At 40.6% G+C, this 20,637-nt stretch overlaps 1 protein-coding gene across 1 annotated transcript; it reads left to right on the top strand.

Annotated features, from left to right (window-relative positions):
* Positions 1-822: 822 nt before the first annotated feature.
* Positions 823-14,811, top strand: npc1 (Niemann-Pick disease, type C1). The gene is made up of 25 exons (XM_070845078.1): positions 823-944; positions 3,266-3,394; positions 3,550-3,656; positions 4,036-4,181; positions 4,453-4,620; positions 4,780-5,029; positions 5,135-5,217; positions 5,356-5,726; positions 5,900-6,126; positions 6,430-6,530; positions 6,679-6,781; positions 6,899-7,088; positions 7,320-7,502; positions 7,747-7,861; positions 8,023-8,150; positions 8,402-8,536; positions 8,727-8,816; positions 9,249-9,439; positions 9,689-9,804; positions 10,577-10,706; positions 10,900-11,085; positions 11,595-11,826; positions 12,294-12,407; positions 12,571-12,733; positions 12,845-14,811. The coding sequence occupies exons 1-25, from the start codon at positions 867-869 to the stop codon at positions 12,925-12,927; spliced, it is 3,819 nt and encodes a 1,272-aa protein (XP_070701179.1). The 5' UTR covers positions 823-866; the 3' UTR covers positions 12,928-14,811.
* The last annotated feature ends 5,826 nt before the right edge of the window (positions 14,812-20,637 follow it).

The raw sequence follows: 20,637 nt of genomic DNA, 5'->3' as shown, positions 1-20,637 counted from the left end.
CACATCAAACTGTAACAGCCTTTGAAAAGAAGATTTGCTGTTTGATTTAATTAATAAGTAATAAAAGTAAGGGTTTAGAATTTCTTCATCAATTTATTTTATCAGCTATGAAAATGTATATATCTTTCAATAGTATATTAAACACACTGATTTTAACATTGTGTGTAGGGATTTTACATGGAAGTGTTCACAACTAGTTTTCCTATTATTTCTAGTCGTAACAGAAGAGCCAGTGTACTTTAATAATTGCATGTCTTCTTTAATTAAAGAACCACCTTCTATATTCAATCAATAGTATTAAATAATAGACAAAGTTCTTTTTATTTGTTTTACTTTGTACATTGTAGTTTGCATCTTGTCACCGTTTTGGGTTTTTTTTTTAACTGTCATGCTTTATACCTTGTCCACTTCCTGAACAAATATCATAGATTGTTTTAGCTTTTTAGTGCCTATTTTCTAAAATTTCTCAAAGCCAGACATTTAATGCCTTTGTCCGTCTTGATAGGGTTTGATAGCAGTGTATACAGGACTTTTGTGTTTTATAAATACATTAAAAAAAAAACAGTTAAAAAAAATAGATGGATAAATAAATAAAAATAATTTTTAAAACTGACCAAAAACCCAATTGCTCATACAAAGAGGCTGATTAGTAAAAGAGGTTTTCTTGGCCTGTGAATTAAAGTGTGAACCCATGTAGTTAAATGGCGTTTGAGTATAGTACCTCCTCTGTGCCGCTCGGTGGCAGCACCGAGGCGACAGTTTGTCTCCGCCCCAAACAAATGATCCGAGAGAAGAAGAAACCATCAACAAGATATGCGAAACTTTAAGAGGACTGACACTTCGATTCGGTCTGTGCTTTAAGAGGGATGGGGGTCCCACCGGGGAGACACATTTTATCTTCTTTTTTCTTCATTGTTCTCCTGTCAGAGGTGCATTTCCGATGGGTAAGTTAAAGTCGACACTCCCGCTCTCGTGACTAAAACATGACTCAGCTTGGGTGCTAATGTCAGCGAGATGTTTGTCTGAGGGGGCTAGCGAAACTCTGTGTCGCTGTTCAAGGTTTCAACTCGCTTTTATCTCCGGTGTAAATGGCGTTAGCCTCACCTGCAATCGGCTTAATAGTGGCTCAGACATAATAGCTAGCGTTAATGCTCGTTGGACTTCTCGTCACGTTAGCGAAAAGCCAAAATGGTTAACATAAGATGTTAGCTTTGACATTCCTCAGATAGCTGAGCTGATACAGGTTGTATCGTCGAGTCAGAGTCGGTGTCCAAAGAAGTTCGCTTCATGACAGACCGATAACACCACCCTATTTTAACTAGCCAGAGTAAATGTGTCACATTTAATGTTGTAATTACACCCAGCCATGTGAGCTAACCCAGTTTAAATAGCTCACAAAACTACACAGTGAATCTGCAACGTTAGCAAGTTATTTACCAAGCAGGCGTCAGATGGATCGGAGACTAGATCATTTAACACAGTAGTTTGACTACCTCTGTTGTATTGACGGGGCTTTGTCTTATTTTGTGTGAAGTTATCTTTTCATGTGGATTTAACAAGTGCACATTGTGACAAAACATAGAAGATCTGACTAAGAATAGCAACTAAATTAGTAATAACCAATGATACATTAACAATAAGTAAGTACATAGAATTTAAAAGATAAAAGACTAACGTAAATGAATAAAATCCTTGGTGTATCTCGGTGGTATTAATGATTACAAAAAAAGATTAACATTCAACAAACGATGGACATAATGTTGTAATGTACAAGATTCACCTTTTGCCATATTTCTCTAGTGAAGATGTCCTTTCAGAACAAACCAGACGAAACCCTTTGTCACATACATTACCATATTCCATCCCTTTGATTTGATTGAATCAAATGTAGGTAATCACTGGCTCACTTGTCATCGGTTGTATCTCTGCTTCTTTGGCTGCATTGTTTGCCCTCCAATGTATGAGGTAATTAGGTCCACTGCAATGCATAGAACTACTTCGAAACTATGCTAGAACGTCAGGTCTGAGTCTGATTAATCATTACTGTTTCAAGATAACATATCAGCATCCTGGTGAAAACAACAAAGATGGGAATGAGTGAAAATATTGACTATTTGGAGAATGCAGGGGATAAGCATGAAGTATTTACAAAAACTTGACTGTGCTCGTTTCTTTTGTGTAGTTGCGTAGTAGTAAGGGTCTTACATCGGCTTTCCGTTATGCTTCTGTACCACTTTGAACAAACATTGCAGAGTTCTGGTTCTCATTCAATGTAAACAAGTCTCTTACAGCTAGTTCTATGTCTTGCAAGTGGACTTTAGACAAACAGTTGGTATAGGTAGAGCCCACAGCTAGTCTAGTCTGCAGCTATATAGTACTCCAACTGAGGAAATGATGGCGTGTGAAGGCTGTCCTTAAACTCAAGCCCACAAGGCACAAGTAGAACAGAGTGTACCACTAAGCTTACTCTTAAAGCAGTTTGTAGACTAAGTGACTTAACTTCCCCAACTCGCCCCTCGTTGCAAAAAGCAAAGAGCTATGATGCTGAATGGACAGATAACATAAACCTTTGACTGCAGAGGCTATAAATTGAATCAAAACATCTTCAAGTACAATACAAACAATTGTAATTTTATATTACTCTTTTTCTCTAAGAATCAGATTTCAAATCAATGTTTCAAGTGCACAAATTGAACTAACAACAGTGGCTGAGTGTTGTTAAGTTACCATAGAAATCTGACCATAGTTCTCCGTTTTTTCTGGCCTTAGTCAAGAAGAAGCCACGATGTGACTAAACTAACTCTCTGTCTGTATTACAAGGCTGTTACTCTTTAAATGCTGGGTAGAAAGCAAGCATTTTTGCAGAAGTGAAATTTTTATTTTCAGACATACAAAGCACGAGATTCTAGAAAGACGGGATATGAAACATGCACAGGGGTTTAACTTAGAAATATAAAACCTCAAGATGGTAAAAAGGTATGGCTTTAACCTCAGGCCACAATATTTAATTCCGTTTGAGCTCTTCATACTAAGTTGCATGACCCGCACTAGCCTTTAGAGGAGCTCTGTGCGCTGGGGCTGTCTGTCTTTATCGGTCATCCTCACTAGATAAAAAGAGCAGTATACATCCATTAGTAAAAGGGAAAAAAAAATGTTTCATAGGATTCAACAAACTCTGAATATATACTGTATGCAGACCAGCACATTGGCATAAAAAGATGAATGAATTTCTATGATCACACCATTTTTATTGTCTTTCTGTCAGGTTGAGGCCCAGCACTGTGTGTGGTATGGCGAGTGTGGGGAGTCCGAAAAGGTGCCTGGAAAAAAGTACAACTGCAACTACACCGGTCCTCCCATCCCGCTACCCTCCACGGGTTATGACCTTCTCACGGTACATACAGTGTCTTGATGCTTTTGTCCTGTTATTGCTGACATTTGATGCTCAAACCAATATTTTGTAACTTACTTCTGCTTTCCAACGGCGCTTTATTCTAAACTGGAAAAATTATATCAACGTGACGTCATCTGTTTCACGTTTGCATGCAGGAACTTTGTCCTGGATATGACTATGGAAACCAAAGCCTCTGCTGTGATGTCGACCAGTTGCGCACTCTCAAAGGGAGTCTCCAGCTGCCCCTTCAGTTCCTGTCTCGGTATGCTCTGCTGTTTTATTATTGTATTATTATTGTATTATTAACTAATGAAGCACATGACGTGTTTGGAAGGGCATTATCATTCCTCTTCTAAATGTGTTAACACAAAGAGCAGATTATCTCCCCTTTTAAATCTGTCAGTGCAAGTACTGCTCAGGTGTTGCATGTTCTTGTTCATGCAAGCCTTGACCCAAATAATAAGTTAGCAACAGACTAGCTCACAGGCCAAATGACTTCACTGTGTTTGTTGCCTTGTTTTTTTCCTTAGTACTGCTCTACCCTCTTAAACTTTAACTTGTTTTATTATTCAATAAGTTATGCAATGATCCTTTTTCTTTTTTTAAATTGTGCTGCTCACATTCACTTTTTCTGTGTGCAGGTGTCCCGCCTGTTTCTTCAATCTGATGAACCTCTTCTGTGAGCTCACATGCAGCCCCCATCAGAGTCAGTTCATGAATGCCACAAAGGTCAACGCGACCAATGTCAAGGAAGTGCAGTACTATGTTGGACAGACGTTTGCCAACGGTGAGTTCGCAGCCTGATGTTGATTTAGATATGAAAAACACCCTCAGTATTTTCATGGCATGTCACATCTGCTGACTAAACTTCATAAGTTCCCTACCTAAACGTGAAGTCATCCTATCAGTTGTGTAATACTGTAAGTGACTAATGGTTATAACGGTTATATCTTTGGTCAAGTATCGCTGATCAGCCTTGCCGTAGTTAAGCTTAAAATCTTGAGTTTTGCCCTAAAATAATCCACAAACAATCCAATAATCAATTTGGACTTTTTCAGCCATGTACAATGCCTGTAAGGACGTCCAGGCACCATCAAGCAACGTGAAGGCCTTATCACTGCTGTGTGGGAAGGATGCAAAGGACTGCAATGCTACTAATTGGATCCAGTATATGTTCGATATTAACAACGGACAGACTCCCTTTCCTATCATCCCGATATTCTCAGGTAACACATTTTGTATATTTCGTTCATGATCCCCACTGCTTCCTTGTTGTAAGTTGAATAAATGTTTAGCTTTGTTACATCTGTTGCTTTTTGTATGACCATGCTGCGTTATGCTGATTTAAAAAAAAAAAATAATAAATTAAATTTTTTTTGCTCTAGATGCCCCAGTGTCTGGTTACACTCCCATGAACAACAATACATATGCCTGTACGGAGGGCCTGGAGGACGGCTCAGGTCCCTGCTCCTGTCAGGACTGCACAAAGGCATGCGGCCCCAAGCCTGTACCTCCCCCGCTCCCTCCTCCCTGGACAATCCTCGGTTTAGATGCCATGACAGTCATCATGTGGCTCTCATACATGGCCTTCCTGCTTATCTTTATGGGAGCTGTACTGGGAACTTGGTGTTACAGGTAAAAAAAAAAAAAAATTCGCATGTGACATTCTCTGCATGGACCTCAAAAAACCTGATCCACTGATATCGAATTGCCTTGTATGGTTCTTCTTCGTGCATACAGGAAAAGGACCATCATGTCTGAGTATGCCCCCATATTGGACAGCAATAATCCACTGTCACTCAACAGTGATAATCCTGACCAAGGTATTGTGATGCATAATAACGAGTCAAATTTTTCTGTAACCTGTTTGTCATGCCAGTAATTGCATTGCTCTGTAGGTGTAATACAAGTTGTGTCGTTGCTGCATGATGTGAATTAATTCAGTCATTCTCTCCTCTTAGTAAACGCGTCATGCTGTGAGACATTGGGTGAACGCTTCGAGAATGCCATGCGGATCGTCTTCAGCTCCTGGGGTTCCTTCTGCGTGCGGCATCCCTCTGTGGTCGTATTGGGCAGTCTGATACTGGTGGTCGCCTCCTCTGGGGGCCTGGTCTACATGCGCATCACCACAGACCCTGTTGAGCTGTGGTCGTCTCCCGCTAGTCAGGCCCGTCAAGAGAAAGACTACTTTGACAACCACTTTGGACCCTTCTTTAGAACTGTGCAGCTCATTATAACCACTCCACTTAATGACACTTTCATCTACTCCCCATACTTTGGAGGATCAGATGTCCCATTTGGAGCCATCCTGAGCAAAGACATCTTGCACCAGGTGGGTTAGTGGGAGAGGTGAATTTTGAAGATGGATCATTGGCAGTATTTTGCCATTAGAGCCACTGTGTTTTTTCTCGTTTCTGTTACCAGATTAGACAGAAACTTTGCACATGAAGAGCAGCTGCATCCCTGAAACTGTGGCTTACTGGGTTCCCTTTGTTTTTCTACCAGGTGCTGGATCTGCAGCTTGACATCGAAGGCCTTGTAGCCACATACGAGGGCCAAAATGTCACCTTGAAGGACATCTGCTTGGCTCCGCTGTCCCCGTACAATGACAACTGTACCATCTTAAGCGTCCTTAACTACTTCCAGAACAGCCACACTGAGCTGGACCACAGCATTGGAGACGACTTCTTTGTCTATGCTGACTATCACAGCCACTTCCTCTACTGTGTCAGGTGATTTTTTTTTTTTAAATGTCTGCAGAAAATGCATCAGTGCTGCAGTCATACACCTGCAGCTCACAAGAATCTATTTTCTCCAGATGCTGCCTTCTGCATTCCCTAAGAACTGCTGTGGCGGAAAGTTTATTCTTAAAGCAATGTCATACTTCCTCATTGGTTGTCATGCAGTTGTTCATTATTTGTTACTGCACTACAATGAGAGTCAGATAGTGGCAACAACTGCACTGTTGACTGGGTTCATCTAATAATGAGTGTGATCTTTCAGGCTTTTAACTCTGTTGGTCTTTTCTTCCACAGTGCACCAGCCTCTCTCAATGACACCACTCTCCTCCATGACCCTTGTTTAGGCACCTTTGGGGGCCCTGTTTTCCCTTGGCTAGCCCTTGGGGGTTACGATGGTGAGCTGGATTAATGCTTTTTTTTTTTACAACTGTCTACAACTGTTGAACTGTGTTGAACCTTTATTAATGTGGGTGATAACTGAGCATTGTTTGAATGATGGCTTCACTTTTACCATTAATTTGTCTTTTTTCCCCTGCATTACAGAAACCAACTACAACAATGCCACTGCTTTAGTGATCACCTTTCCACTCAACAACTACCTGAAAGACCCAGTCAGGCTGGGCAAAGCTCTGGCGTGGGAGAAAGAGTAAGACAAAGATTCATGTTTAAAATAGATGAGACAGAGCGAGAGCTTTTTTTAGCCAGCAAAAGTGAAAAGGATATCTTCCTATGTACTTATTGTATTTTTTTGTATCCATCTCAGATTCATCAAGTTCATGAAGAACTTCCAAAACCCTAATCTGACCATAGCCTTCAATGCGGAGAGGAGTATTGAGGATGAAATAAACAGAGAGAGCAACAGTGACATCAGCACCGTAGTACTCAGCTATGCCATTATGTTCATCTACATCTCCCTCGCCCTGGGTCACATCCACAGCCTCAAGAGACTGATGGTAAGAGCCTAAACACTAATCATCATGGTCATCCTCATTTTAACAGAATGTGTCATGCAGACCAGAATCCATGTCTGAAACAGCTGCACACATTACGTGTCTGTGACGCAAAAGCTCGACAAATTGCTTTGTTCAAAGTCAGCACATCTAGTATAACGAGCTTGACAAGTTCCCGCTGCTGAAGTGTAAAAGGGAGCATGTGACTGATCCTCTATCTTTTTGCCTGTACAGGTGGACTCGAAGATTTCTCTGGGTATAGCAGGTATCCTGATTGTGCTCAGCTCTGTGGCATCCTCACTGGGGATATTCAGCTATGTCGGTATCCCCCTCACCCTCATTGTGATTGAGGTCATTCCTTTCCTGGTGCTGGCTGTTGGAGTGGACAACATCTTTATTATAGTACAGACATATCAGGTAACCTCCCTATTTCCACTCCATTAAACTGTCACATAATTACCCACTGATTTTTCATATGGTTCAAACATAATTAAGCTTATTATTCATTCGTTTGAACCATGGTATTTTTGTTGCTGTATTCTTGTGTGCATGTCCCTCCTTTAAAAAGAAGTCTTCATCTTAGTGAGATTGCCTTTTTTTGTACTCTGCCAAAACCTGTGAAAACTGCTAAATGTGATTTTCCGTTTGTGTTTCTCAACAGAGGGATGAGCGTCTGCCCCAGGAGGAACTTCACCAGCAGATTGGTCGTATTCTTGGAGACGTAGCCCCTAGCATGTTCCTCTCCTCCTTCTCCGAGACAGTGGCCTTCTTCCTGGGTAAAATAGATCACTATTTAATACATCCGATATGATAATGTTCCAACTTTTAAGTAAGAAAACTGTTTTTAGGGGACAGGATTGACACAGTTGCTACAGAAAGTGCCACAGCTTCCTGGTGAGTCACATGCTGATAAAACTGTTGACTTTTTCTTCAACAGGAGCCCTGTCCAACATGCCTGCAGTGAGGACTTTCTCTCTGTTTGCTGGCTTGGCTGTTTTTATTGATTTCCTGTTGCAGATCAGTTGCTTTGTCAGCTTGCTGGGCTTGGACGCCAGAAGACAGGAGGTGAGAATGAGGGAAGTGGTGGTGACATAAATGATGATACTGGTAGGGTTCGATGGTTTACGTTAAAAGGATTTCCTACAGATTTAACAGACCCCGCTTTAATATACAAAAACGTGCCTACGTTTTCATCCTGCCAGTCTCTGCTTGATTTCATTTATCCAATTAGTCCTCTACTCTGGTTGTTTTGTAAAGCATTGCTTATCACAAGCTTAACGCTTATCACATGCGGCATTGTCTGTTGTGTTAAAAAGGGGAATCGACCCGACATCCTTTGCTGCATCAAGTTGCCCGAAGGTCAGGAAACGAAGACGGACAGCTTCCTCTTCCGTTTTTTCAAAAAAGTCTATGCCCCATTCATCCTCAAAGAGTGGGTGCGACCGATCATAGTAAGTACCTCAGCGACACTCTGCCGGTCATTCACATCTGTCTCTTGAGTTTTTAGTGGGACAGTCATTTCCTGTTATGTATTACTCCAATGTGTTGATGGATTTAGTTTCACTGAGTATAATATAGTGTTTTTTGACTAAATGATGATGTGTTTTTCTCATAAAGGTTTTTTATCTTCTCTTTGTTCAGGTGGCAGTGTTTGTGGGAATGCTGTCCTTCAGTATTGCCGTGGTGAATAAAGTAGAGATTGGCCTGGACCAGAAACTCTCCATGCCTGATGTAAGACTTTGCAGTTTCTGTCATAACTGTGTGGTCATGGATCATGGATGATGGATTGAGTGGACACTGCTTGAGTCTTTTTTTTTTTTAATAGATGTGGGCAACATACAGTAGTTATTCCTCTGAAGAAGACCACTAGGCTGAAATGTTAGCATGTTTGTGGACACAGCCAGAATAAATCGGTGAAGCTGACATTAGTCAACTTGGTTGTGAGGATTTTTTTTTACCTTTGGATGTATAATAGTTATTCTTTGAATATTTGTAGTAGCACAGATGTAGTTTATTTAGCGAGGGACCGCCAGTTATCCAGGAAGCAAAATCAAATCAGGTCATGTGATGTGATTATTTAAATTCCCATAACGTTAAACCGTTTGCAACAGTCTTCCCTTTACGACATGTAGGTCTATTCTGACAATCTCCCTCTCCGTCTAGGACTCCTACGTGCTGGACTACTTTAAGAACTTGAGCATGTATCTTCACACCGGCGCCCCAGTCTACTTTGTGGTGGAGGATGGCCTCAACTACAGTAGTACGGAGGACCAGAATATTGTGTGCGGAGGAGTGGGCTGCAACAACAACTCTCTAGTCCAGCAGGTCTACGCCGCCTCACTCATCAGCAACTAGTAAGTCTGACCTAGAATCAAATTGCATCTCCGATTGCACAAGACAAAATCAATAAAACAAGCGCCAAGAATTGTCTGAAAACCTATTTTAAAATTGTTTGGTTTAAATTCCATTAAGCATACAACATTTGAATGAATTTGGCGGCCAGACCTGCAAACTTGGAAGGCCACATTAGACAAAGTTCATGAAAGGACTAAAGTCGGTTGTTAAAGTAAAGTGTTCAATTTCACTTTTTCTTTAACTCCTAGCACAACCATTGCCGTCACACCATCCTCTTGGCTTGATGACTACTTTGACTGGGTGAAGCCACAGTCCACCTGCTGTCGATATTACAACACCACTGGGGCCTTCTGCAATGCCTCAGGTACATTTTTTTTTTCTACTGTCAACACACTTTGAACCCTTGTCCCATGATCCTGGTGTCACAAGCTGCTGTTGGACATTAGTTTTCATACACAAAACACACTGAAACAAATTTCAGTGTTTTTTAAGGGCATCATCCGGCAAAAACAAAAGCAGAAATATGGCAAAACATTAATCTAATTATTGTTGAATTATTAAGCATAGTATTTCGGAGAACTAGAACTGTATGAGTGACTTTTGCAAACTTGTTTTACCAGGATCACAGTAGTTCTGGTATTAATCAGCACAGTTTAGGTTAGCAAAATTAAGGTATTAAAATATTATTAATGGAGCCATAGTTAATAAAATAATGTGTGGTGCATTTAAAAGTCACCTGAATGTCAGCAAACGTTTGTTTGAGGAAGTGGGAAATAAATGAAAGAGGGAAAATTTTTCTTTGACCACATGATAATTTGAGTTGGGCAATTCCATGCATGGGATTTGTTTTAGAAATACATGCAGTTTCAAGAGAGATATGCCCATCATCAGAACACAAGTACAGCGTACAGCAGTGTTCTTAAAAAAAGTGTACCTGATAAAGACATTTACAATAAAAACAAACGTTGTTTTAAAGCGATACTTAAGGGGCGTTATTCTTTATTCTAGTATTTAAAAGTCTCATTTTTTGTGCCAATACCTGCCAAAAGTTTATTTCTTAGACACAAAGGAAGTTTGTGTGTTTCTCAAGTCCTGTTGGTTAGATGGATTCATTCATTCCTGATGTTGTTTTCCAGTGGTGAATCCCGGCTGTGTACACTGTCGGCCCATGACTCCCAGCGGAAAGCAAAGACCAGAAGGAGAGGACTTCATGCATTTCCTACCTATGTTTCTGTCAGACAATCCCAACGTCAAGTGTGGAAAAGGGTAATTTTACATTACATTACATTAATTTTGTGGAAGTATTCCTTTTTATTATATTTAAAACTGCATGTCATTGAATACATTAACTTTAGATCCCTTTGTGTTTATGAGTTTCTCATCACGGTGTACCAGATTTGTTGTGGTTGGTAATTTTCCTCTCTCTGATCTCTCTCACAATACGTTACTGCTCCCCCAGCGGCCATGCAGCCTACGGCACAGCAGTTGACCTGTATCCCAACAACACGGGCGTCGGAGCCACTTACTTCATGACTTACCACACCTTGCTGAAAGAATCCCCAGATTTCATAGACGCCTTAAAAATGGCCCGAACCCTGGCTGACAATATCACTCAGTCCACGAACCACAAAGTTTTTGCCTACAGGTAAGTCCTGTTGTGCTGCATGTAGTGCTCTCACCTTTGCTTAATATGCTGCATAAATTATATCAAAATCATTATTGTCTTTCTGACCATTATAAGATGTTTTCAGTTTCACCTGCTACTTCAGGGTCTTCTGTTAGCAAGTTCTCTATGGTGAAATATATGAAACTGATGTTTTGCTTGTTTTGAACTCAATGTTCAAGGTTATTGGAGGGTGGGGTCATAGATAAGCACATTATAAAGGGCAATACACTGATGTTTGACCTCAAGCACTGAAACAGAGTCATGGCACCTCTAATGTAGATCGCAACCTCAGATACTAAGGTTGAGCCAAATGTACCAAGAAAAAAGTGGTTTTGCGAACACAAAGTTAGATTTGCTGTGTCTGTTTTTAACATTATTATATTTTAATGTTATGACATAAGTTGTGCTATAGATCTCGAGGATTAAAAGGATTAGAATAGCAATTGTTGTGGTCTGTGCCATTAATGTATATTTTTCCTGCTTTGCAGCGTCTTCTACGTGTTTTACGAGCAGTACCTCACCATCGCGTACGACACCGCTGTGAACTTGAGCGTGTCGCTGGGATCCATATTTGTGGTGACGGCGGTGCTGCTGGGCTTCGAGCTGTGGTCAGCTGTGGTGGTCACCATCACCATCGCCATGATCCTGATCAACATGATCGGCGTCATGTGGCTGTGGAACATCAGCCTCAATGCAGTGTCCCTTGTGAACCTGGTCATGGTGAGAGGCAACATGAAACACACTTACACACACATTTACGCCCACAGTGGTTATATTGAGGGTATCTTAACACAGAGTTGTAGCTTTCTTAGCTAATTATAAATGAAAGTGAATGTTTTTTATGTCTGTATTTACAGTCATTACTGATATTAAGTACACCACTTAGTAAGTTTAGTTGGTGCACAGTATTCTATGTATGTTTTAAAAGTCATGGGACTTGTTTACAACCTGTCCGGTCGTCTGACTCCTCATATTGTTTATCCTAAGGGACTTCTACCAATGTCACCTTGTCCTTACTTGTGTTGGTGAACAAAATGTAGCCATAACCATTGGGAAATGTTAACAACTCGACCTTATCACCTATAAAAAATTCATTCTAAGGCAGCAAAAGCGAACTTTTAATCAGTTGGCTTTTATTCCAGTATTCCCCTGTTTTGGTGCTGAGTTGTGTCCTGTCCTTGTTGCAGAGCTGTGGTATCTCAGTGGAGTTCTGCAGTCATATTGTGCGGGCTTTCTCCATCAGTGTGAAGAGGAACAGGGTGGAGCGGGCTGAGGAGGCCTTGGCTCACATGGGCAGCTCTGTAAGTCTCACTTGACCTCTTACCAAATTCATAAGAGGAAGCACCACAAGTTAATCAATTTTGAGGTGAAAATGTGTTTTTACGTGCTGACAGTGTGGACATCAGTGCGAACAAGCTTATAGGGCATGACGTGACATTTAATGGCACTGTTTCCTCTTTGCAGGTATTCAGTGGGATCACATTGACAAAGTTTGGAGGTATCCTAATCCTGGCGCTTTCCAAGTCGCAGATCTTCCAGGTCTTCTACTTTAGGATGTTCTTGGCCATGGTGTTGCTGGGGGCCACGCATGGCCTCATCTTCCTCCCTGTACTGCTCAGTTATATCGGTCAGTAATGTCACACATTCAGGAGGAATCACATTAAGCGTACAAGATTTAAGCACAGGTTTAATAGTATTTTAGATTAAATGTAAATGTATGTTATGATTTTTTTCACAGGTCCTTCAGTGAACAAAGCAAAGGTGTTCGCTGCTAACAGGCGCTTCGCCGGTACAGAAAGGGAACGGCTTCTCAACTACTAGCAGGCTCTTTGAGACAATGAACAATGAACTGTGTTGTCTGGGAGGGACTGCGTGTGGGTGTCAGCGCTGTTTCTGTGATGACACACTCATCATCGTTGCCACTGCTATGCATGGATATAACTCAGGAATATTCTTGGAAATAGGAGTGCCAGAGGCCTTGTCCAACAGCATAGTTACTGATTCTCGTCAGAAGACTTTGGACCCCCACCACCCCTCCTCCTTCTCCACCTCACACTACAGGACAAGTCTGACTTCTATGTTTGAAGCATGAGTGACATACTGGACAGGGAGCGCCACTTTGACAGTGCGGAAGTAGGAGAGACGCCGCCCCCAACATCACTTGACAAACTCTCAGTAACTTCCATATGTCATGAGCTTTATTGATTTGTGAAAACTCAAAAGGGTAAAACTTTTTTTTAAAATTATACCAGAAAAAAAACTGGAAAAGGACATTTTTTACAAATGTCTGCTTACGTGGGACTTGTGTATTTTATATTATGTATCATCCATTCTAACTGATAACAATAATGACATCATTGACCCTTATAATACCTGGCATTGACATGCATCTAATCAAGGGGTTTGTCTACATACTGTGTTAAACAACAGGCCAGTTAGTTGTAGCATTTTTTCACCTAGCAATAATGTGTTTCCTGTGCAGCTCTTAGACAGGAATGATTGCATAGACTGCAGTAAAGTGGATTTGAAATTAAATTTGAGGCTATGATTTGAGCTCACTTCAATGTAAGGGACAGCAGTGTAGGATTTGTGACCCACCTTCGAGAGTATACACAAAACAGGCTAACACTTTCAACTCAAAAGAACTGGAATACAGAGCCAAAACAAAAGAGTCCAAGCACTTGTGTGCACTGCAGCTTAGGTGTTGCACGTTACTCTCCACACTGCATCCCACCTTGTCTTTTATTTCCACACTGGTAGCTACTAGCATAATCCGGTGCAACATTTCATTTTAGAGCTAGTTATTTTATCGGAAGTGTCCTTTTTAAGTGTTAGCATGACCAGATTGTTGGTCCATCGTGGGTGCTTTGACAAAAGGTGACAAAGGTGTTTTGTCACAGCAAAACCACTGTGAAACATGATACAGTCAAGATGCATGTTGATGGCAGGTCTAAAGGGTGCTAGAATCGTAAAAATGGTTTTACATTTAAGTGTAAATGAAGTTGCAGTTACTGAACAGGCCTAATTTAGATTTATTCCTTTTGTCATCTAGAGTATGTCGATACAGAATACTGTAGAGTGATTTGATAATGGTACAGTCCAGAGTTTTTCATTCCTATACATTTAAGTTATTGTTGTATTTCTTATTTTAACTGTTAACAGTTTGTTATTGTTCATTGTTGTCTTAAAACCAAGTCCTCCAAAGCAACCTGGTTTTCAAGGAAAAACATTGTGTAGCCAATTTAAAAAGAAAACAAAAAAAAAATGTAACATCCCAGAACCGTGTTCACTTGCAGCAGCTCTGCACCTCAACACGTCTGAGCTCGTAACAAGTAAAGATGTTGCTGTGCTCCCGCTAATGAACTAATTTGAACAGGGTTGTGGCATCAGTGGAAGAGAGGATGTTAACATGTGACTGGACCTTAAAGGAACAGCACTATTCCTTGTTTTTGTTTTTTTAGTCTTTTTTTTGTTTTTCCACGATGCAGTAACGTCTATTTTGGAATGTAAGAAAGAATTGTGTCAATGAAAAGTTTTAAACCTAGATGTGGTGAAAATGTTGTAACATGCATAACGGAGTATTGTTGCTAGTTAACAGTGCTGTGCAATGGCATGGACAAATCATCTGTGACGGCGAAGAAGATGAGACTAAACCAAGCATAGTTTTTAAATATTTTAACACATTAAAACGTTTGCAGAAAAGTATGCAGTCGTGCCTGCTTCTCCTTGTTATTTCCCAGAGGATAGATCTCTATTACATTTTTTTTTTGTTTTGTTTTTGCAGATGTACGTTTGATTCAATATGAATAAGGTACCCGTTAGACATTGAAAGTCTGCAGTAGTGTTATTCTTTAAAATATATGTGCAGCAGGTGCTTAAACTAGCAGAAACCACACATAGTAGAGGTTGTTCAGACTGACCACAGGGTGGCATCTGAATCCATCCATGGATCTGTGTGTGCCTCACGCTCTCAGTAATGAAGTGGGAGTGACCTAATTTTCATGCCTTGAAGAGAAGCAGTCTTGTCATGCTTCCACATCGTCTCTGAATTTAATCTCTGCAGGGTGAAAGTATTTCAAATCCTGGAGCTGGCTGTACAGGGTCTAAATTTGCAGCTTCTGGATATTTACACCTAAACTTTACAGGCCATCAGTCACTCACATCCCCCTTGATAGTCGCTGTCAACCCCCCCGGGCTGTGTACTTCCTCCCAGTGTGTGTTGTTGTGTCTGTCTGTCCAGCCCTGTTGTCACACAAGCCTCCAGCTCATGACTTATTTATCCGCTGCTCTGTGGGAGCAGGGACTGTTCTTTGAATCTGGCTGAGAGATTAAAATATTAATTTCCTCTGCAGGTCTGCTGTGCTGTCTGCTGGGGAGAAAATACAGGTTGCGAGGACTGAGATGAAGTTAGTATGAAGTTGGATATTTGCCAGACATTCACTCTGGACTCAGCGGCTTCTTCTTCCTCAGCTTCCTTCAGCAGTGGGCAGCAGCAGGACGGTGAGCTCACCTCCCACAACCCTGCTTCAGGCCGATTTAGGGACCATCAATAAAGTACTGTTGGACTGACACAAAATCAAAGTGGAAAAAACATTTAAAAGTCATATTACATTGATTTAATTTAGCACACTTATTTTGAAAAGCGTGGTATATTTATTTTACATGCATATCTTAATAAGAATTATTTATTATTTATATAATATTTGTTCTCTTCTGGAGCCAATCCCAGATTACATTGGGTGAGAGGCGGGTTACACCCTGGAGTGCCAGTAAATCATAGAGCCAACACAGAGGCAGACGCTCACTCACTCATTATTCACGCTCACACACGGACAATTTAGAGTCACCAATTAACCTAACCTGCATGTCTCTGGACTGTTGGGGGAAGCCGGAGTACTCGGAGAAAACTCACACAAGCACGGGGAGAACATGCTCTGCACAGAAAGGTTCGAGGTTCAAACCAAACAAACCTGCCGGCCAATGGATTTGAACCTGGAAACTTCTTGCTGTGAGGCAACAAATACTAACCACCATGCTGCCCCATAACTACAGACTGTGTTGTCTTAAATCAACAACAGTGAACTCATATAGAGTTGACATTGTAAAGCACTCTACAGTGATGACTGCAGTACTCTGAAGAGATGAAAAACAGTCAGGAATGAATGGAAAATGAAATAATTAAATGGTTTAGTAATTATAATATTGATTAGGAGTTACTTACATTAAAGCTGTTGAAAAAAATATAAAAATCTATATAAATATATATTGTTAAAAGAGGTGAGTCTAATTGATCTAGTTTAGTGATCCATTTCTGGTTTTGATTTAGAATCACTGTGTTGTAATGCACTTATTTATGTAAAATAAATCAACTACACATTAGCTTTTTTCAGTTATGATGTCAAGTTAGCCTGAAGGTCATTGGCAAAAAATGACTGAGGGTTATCAGTAATTTATTGATGGTTCCTGACCCAGCCTCCATGTGTGAGTATCTACCGCATATCCAACATAAAACTGACTTCACTGCGGTGTGGTGAGAGTGCTATTATGTAAGATGTGCCTCTGCACTAAACTCCGACCTGTCCCCATCTTTCATTATGACACACATACCGCACTGCAAGGCTGTTGTGGTTCAGTGAGGATTGAAAAACAGGAACAAAAAAAAAGTCTTTGCTGACAAATGTAATTGAATAAGTTTAACTCCATAAACTGTCTATTTATTTATGTTGAACAGCTTTTCTCATATGAACACTGTGGAGATTGAAATGCTTTTTTATGCTATTTTGAATTAGAAAAAAAAGATTTTGCTTGGCAATTCCTTGAAAATGACCCAGTATTTTAGAAAGTTTAGTGAAATTCAAGTTATTGTTAAAGGCTGTTTGATTAGTTTTGCTACTGTATAGTTTAAAGGTGATGCTCATTTAAGCTTCAGACTTGTGCATCATGACAGTTAGCTCCCCTAATAGTGTGTTAGCATTTATTTATGTAATAATAACAGTGTATGTTGTAATCTCCTGCATACAAAGTCATTCAGGATGAATTATGAAAAACCTTTTCATTTCATAATTTGTCCCGATGGGCCGAGTGCCAGATGAATCTCCCTCCCACTGAACGTCTGTTGTCTGCGTGACCATGACCCTGGATTATCAAGCCCTGGAATTATTTTTTTTTCTTCTTCTTCTTAGATAACAGGACTAATCTAGAAAATAATCTGTGAATAATCTGGCAACTTCTACAGCTCAGGAGCTTGAACAATCATTTTATTTATTTAACGATCATGTATGGGATAAAAAGGGTCTTCTATATCTAGAGTAGTTTTCTAAGCGTGATTCCGCCACAGTTATTACTGTGTGTTACGTCAAACTGTAAGCATCAAGTTGATTTAAAAAGTCACTTTTCTGCTCAGGTTTTCCTGCCAAAATATATAAGTATGCAATATTAGCATGCAGTTAGGTTGTCAAGCCGTATTGGTACATAGGAAGAAGGTTCTGCACAGCTTCAGGGGAGGTGGAACAGGAGCATGAGTTCAACACAACATTTTCCCCAAATTCAAGTAATGCAGCTAGAATCAGAGATGCTTTTTTCCCTGATGTTTGAACAGGACAACAGCCTCACAAGTAAATTTCAGCGACATACTCCTTTAGAAATGGTGAATCTGTCCATAAAGTTTATTACATTATTATTATGTGCAGTAAACAGTTATGATCCCTAAAACTGGAACATTATCAATTGTCATGTCGTCATATCTGCCTCTGAAACTCATTTCTTAAAGAACATAGAGGGTTCAAACCTATTCCCATCTCTGCCCACTAAACTCCTCCCATATTTGTCCTTAAACTCACATCAGGGCCTCCGCCACACCCCTTAAAAAGTTGATCTGCCTGTTTTTTAATGATCCATCAATAAATAAGTGTAAGGAGCGTTTAATGCCCTGCTTTGCGTCACTGGTTTTCTGTTACAGTGGGTTCAGTTGTCTCTGAAATAGACTCTTGGGGTGGAACAAAAGGGATTAGGTAGCCTCGTCAAACATGAAGAGCGGATCAGATTTTCAGGTCCACCTGCAGTGCTTTCCCCTCCTGACTGCGGGCCAGTGTTGCAACACTGCAGTTGCTGAAGAAAGAAGTTTGTGGGTTTTAACAGACAGACTCATCTGTTTACATCAGACACATGGCTGTGCTCCGTCTAATGTAAGAGCACTAGATGGTAATGTGAACAATCTCAATTATTTAGCAGTTAATGTGCCTCAGTGTTCACTACTTCCTTGTTTACAAACTACTGTAAATGGCATAAAAGCCCTGAGTCACAGTATCATGACAGGAAAGGGGGCAAAATGCCGTTTCAGCCAAATGTTGTTATTTTAAAGGGAAGGGCAATAGACCGCAGCTTGCCCCAAACGATGGTACACATATTTTCACAATGAGGGTCACTTATGTGTGAGCAGGGCTCAGGAAGGGCTGTCAATAGACCCCTTTATGAGGCGGTGAGGGGGAATTAGGCTGTCAATGGAGAGGACTAAGCCACGTATGCCATGTGTCCACACTCGGCCCTGGCCTGTTTGTTTTGATGGCAGCACGAGACTGGCGTGACTGCGGGCCTTGTTTACACTGGATATGTGTCAAGCAGGAGAGTTCCCACTGGATGAGAAACTGACCTCTCCGATTGCATCAGAGCCACAGATGCAGCCCCCTTTCCAGTCAAGGGCTCTGGAGTCAGACCTATTTATTGTACTGAAATAATCACACCCGACAGTTGTAATCTGAGTTATGCATTCGCAAGACAGAGGGGTGTCTCATTAAGGTGGCTCACAAAAGCAGGAGTTATTTTGAAAAGTCTCTTTTAACAGTCAGTCAGATTAAGGGACTGCTGGTTCATGAATTTAAAGCACACACTAAAGACATCAAGGACATTACACAGCTCATCAAATAGGACCCAAGACAAGCAATTTATGTTGGAACAATAACATAAAAAAATAAGAATTTTCCATAAACTAAAGTTCTCTACCAGTTAGATTATGTTACTTGTTTTTATAAAAGACACATCAGAATCAATACGGTGAAAATACTGTAAAACACCTTCAGGTTGGCCGTCTGCCCCTTAATGTATTTTGATTCTTCTGCTTTTCTGTTCGTCTGATCTTATTTAAGTGACATGTTAAGACAGAACATATGGTAAAAATGCTTTCTTACATGAGTCTGGGTTAATTATTAGCTTCTTATCATTGCATTGCTTTTGAAAAGCACATGGAACTGCAGATACTTCGGACTGAAAAAGACATGAGCTCATATTTTAAGTGTGCAATAAGTGCAGCACATGTCAAAATGTACTGCGCTTATTGCGACACTTATTGTAACATGTCTGGGAGTTGACTTTGACATGTGCAAGTGAACTGACTCACGCTCACAGCGCAGCAGTTTGGGAAACCTTCAGGGAGGGACTGTTCATTTCTGATGTCCTTGCTTTTCTCACTGGTTTAAAGTGGGCGGGGCAAAGCTGGAAAAAGGTGATGTCGCAGATTTCCACGCGCCAATCAGAGTTTAGAGCCATTTGAATCAGACTATGATGACAGCAGGCTGTTTGCTTAAGTAACCGATACCTCAAACAAAAACACCCACACACAGTGTAGATAAAGCAGTTTAACTTTTTTCCATCCAAACTTTAATTTTAGTTGCTTAGTCGTATTCAGAAAATAACTTAACAGCCCCTGAACATCCTGCTTTTATTGACCTACTGTGTTTTAACTTCTCACTTTGCTGCTGTGATGTACAGCTGCACTCCCTGTTGGGTGTGGTCACAGGTGTAACAACTAACCACACCAAATTTAGAGTGAAACAGGCTTGAAGTTCCATCAGAGTGGCCAGTCAAACACTGCTTTTCAACCAGCGGTTGAAAAGTTTGCTCTTTAACGTTTAAGAGAAGCACTCTTAAACAGCGGCTAACTGTGGAAGTAGCCCAAGGCGGCGTGACTTGAGGCAAAAACATGTCAGCGCAAGTTCAGTGTTTTGAGCTCGAGCCAAACATATGCACTTATCCTGCGTCTTTATTAATGTAAAGGAGAGAAAACCAGAGTTTGTGGGGAGCTCTGAGTTCAGTCAGAGGCTGTGCTGACTGCACACAAACAAGCTGTGTTAAATGGACAATATTTTTGCAATCTGATTGAAATTATTCTGATTAGAGCTTCCAACTTAGACGCTAAATAAAGTGATCGGATAAGATGTGCATTTACATGTGGCAAAGCATTTAATCGTCAATTAACTTTTTTTTAAAAATTGTTTAACGTGAGCGAAGTGGTTCTGTGAAGAATCTAATTTGCTGGAAATATATATATATATAATAAACAGAAGATGAGGGCACCACCGTTACCCCGATGTGGGGCAAACATACGCAGAATGAATACATTTATTTATCCAACCAAAGAGTTTTGATAAAAATATAGTGTTTACATGCTAATATTTTCCTATTGAGCGGATTGTCTAAAGATTTACACCACCGCTCTCAGCCCCATTGGAAATCACTACACAATTTGGCCAGTCTTTT

The sequence above is a fragment of the Pempheris klunzingeri genome, chromosome 15 (assembly GCF_042242105.1).
Source record: "Pempheris klunzingeri isolate RE-2024b chromosome 15, fPemKlu1.hap1, whole genome shotgun sequence".
In the NCBI taxonomy this organism is placed as follows: Eukaryota; Metazoa; Chordata; class Actinopteri; order Acropomatiformes; family Pempheridae; genus Pempheris; species Pempheris klunzingeri.
This window is presented reverse-complemented; position numbering and strand designations above follow the sequence as displayed.

What these genes read in the sequence shown, in the direction of transcription:
- npc1 (XM_070845078.1), top strand. Translation starts at nt 867, where the DNA reads ATGGGGGTCCCACCGGGGAGACACATTTTATCTTCTTTTTTCTTCATT. An exon ending in AACGTCAAGTGTGGAAAAGG is followed by an intron (nt 10,707 to 10,899) that starts GTAATTTTACAT and finishes CTGCTCCCCCAG; the next exon opens with CGGCCATGCAGCCTACGGCA. An exon ending in TGTACTGCTCAGTTATATCG is followed by an intron (nt 12,734 to 12,844) that starts GTCAGTAATGTC and finishes TTTTTTTCACAG; the next exon opens with GTCCTTCAGTGAACAAAGCA.